A 2375-nucleotide genomic window follows, 5' to 3' on the forward strand; every position below is an offset into this window, starting at 1 on the left:
AGTACCAGAGAAAAGCCCAAAACGTGACGATGTTTGATTGACAGCCAGAATGGGTCAAAATGTTAGATCACAACATGGCACCGTTGTGTATCTGTTGTCGATGACATGAATGGATCGAATGCCGAAAGCGCGATTTCAAGGGCTATAAAAAAGATCACGTTGCTCATGATCACTATACATTTATTTGATGGGAACCTAATGAAAACACCGAATTGGAAAGCATTACTTGTTTCTTTGGTGATGCCCAAACAGACCTAAACACACACATGGTCCACATGCAAGACATTTCGTACTCACTATCGCCTTGACCTTGATCCTCGAGACCTCAACAATAGCGATTTCATTTGAACTGAAAGTTTAAATGGCCTGAAATCAATCTATGCATCAGGTGTAATTCACTGAACTTGTAGAGTTTATTTCACATTGCTGGGTGTTAATTCTTCTGGTGTTTCATGACTTTCAGCGGCAGGTCATAAACCAGTATGAGGAGTGTGGCATCCGTGTGTGGAAAGCGTACGACATCGGCCCTGGACGCCTCATCCCCTATAGTGGTCTTGGAGTTACACCACAAGGAGATACTGGGCTAAGGGTGATAAAGCCATTTGGTCAAGCTACACACAGGGGAAGTGTGGGTGAGAGCGTCAGGAACCAGTCCGAGATCTACTCTTGCCAAGAGACTGGATGCGTCCTCACGTTCAAGACCCAAGCAGAGGCAGACACCCATATGGACACGGGCAAGCACCGTCTTGAGGTGGACTGCGAGTCCATGTATGACCGCGTTAGGAGGAAATGGGCGGGAATTACGACGGGGGTGACGTTTGCTCCGGATGTACCATCAACCTCGTCGCAAGGTGAGGATAGTGGCAGCACTGTCAGAGGATATGACCCTAGACCATTGGGGTGGGCTCTGAAGATAACAAAACGACCCACCAGAATGACTGATAACGTCAAGGCCTTCTTGATGAAGAAATTTGAAGAGGGTGCAAGAACTGGAAACAAGGCCGATCCTGTGCAGGTAGCGAGGGAGATGAAGACCCTCAGAAATGAAGACGGAGAGCTCACGTTTAAGCCCGAAGAGTGGAGGACTGCGCAGCAAATCAGCAGCCTGTTTTCACGTCAGACAGCGGCGCTGCGTCATAGGGGTATTGATGCGGAGGAAATCCCTGAGGAAGACATCGAGGCCGCAGAGTCGGAAATGGCCCTTGACACCCTTAGAAGTTTGGTGATGGATGATATGGGTAAACCAAGCCATCCAATCATCGTGGGTGATAGCAATATCTGCGAACTTGTAAAGAACAAGAACCTTGACTCACTCAAACTGGCAGTTCTGAAAGAAATCTGCAATCAGCTACACTTGACGACAAGTGGACCGCCGTCAAGAAAAAAGACTTTCTTCGAGGCCATTGAAGAATTTTCTGAGAGTTGCGCATGTTTTCAAAAATAACGTCACATGGTTTTAGTAGGGAGGATCTCATTGCTTCTACCCCCATCTTCTCTATTGGGGCCTTTTAGATAGATGCAGGGACCCTTACATAACAGCGTTTATAAATACTTGTAAAATTGTAAACAATATAAGACTGAAAACTGAATGACTGCTATGGTAAACACAGTAAAACGAAAACTGCAAGGATTTTTACGCATTGCTAAACGCCAGCTGTCCGTTGCCATACTTAAATGCTATCATGGATAAAACCAATCCGGGTTTTCTTCATCGACGAAAAAGCTGTGCTTAAAGAAATAGGACGAAGATTTCAACAGCAATAAACACGGATTGCTCAGCTTTAGTAACGTTTTGTCACTTTCCCAGCCAGGAATCTATTACGTAACAGTGTATTAAGTTTCGACTCACTAATTTGCACAGCCATGTTACTTAATGTTCGAATTACATTTCCTCTTCCACCGAATTGACTGTCATTTCGGCAACTTGTTTACCTTCCATCACATGTGGTGAAAAAATAACTCTGGAAGTCTCCAAAACTGTTCACTAACTTACAAAACACAATCTTGAGTCTGTCTGGCATACTAATTTGCATGTCCGTGGTTATTAAAATGACAGAATTCGATTCGCGAACTGTCATGTTCGTTGTGGACTGTCAACGTCTGCAAGATCGAAACAACAATAGTTTCAAAAACAAGAACTTAAAGAAAATTTGTTTCATTAGGTGTAGGGTCATCATCGTTTGTATGTAATATCAACAAATACGCGAAGTTTTCCGGGGAAAAATCGACAACATGCAAATTAGTCAAATTTGAAGAAAGCTTACGGGAGGGGATTTTGACCCACCAAATGACAAAATACGCGGTTGAAGTATAGCCACTTATCTGAAAAAGTTATATTTTTCTCTTAGTCATAGTAAAAAAGCCAATAAACGCCT

The 2375-nt window shown here is 43.6% G+C and overlaps 1 protein-coding gene across 1 annotated transcript; it reads left to right on the forward strand.

Moving 5' to 3' along the window:
• The first annotated feature begins 484 nt into the window (after positions 1-484).
• LOC145490462 (uncharacterized) lies at positions 485-1444 on the forward strand. Its single transcript, XM_081469578.1, has one exon. The coding sequence runs from the start codon at positions 725-727 to the stop codon at positions 1442-1444; it is 720 nt and encodes a 239-aa protein (XP_081325704.1). The 5' UTR covers positions 485-724.
• The last annotated feature ends 931 nt before the right edge of the window (positions 1445-2375 follow it).

This window comes from Orbicella franksi, chromosome 6 (assembly GCF_964199315.1).
Source record: "Orbicella franksi chromosome 6, jaOrbFran1.1, whole genome shotgun sequence".
Lineage (NCBI taxonomy): Eukaryota > Metazoa > Cnidaria > Anthozoa > Scleractinia > Merulinidae > Orbicella > Orbicella franksi.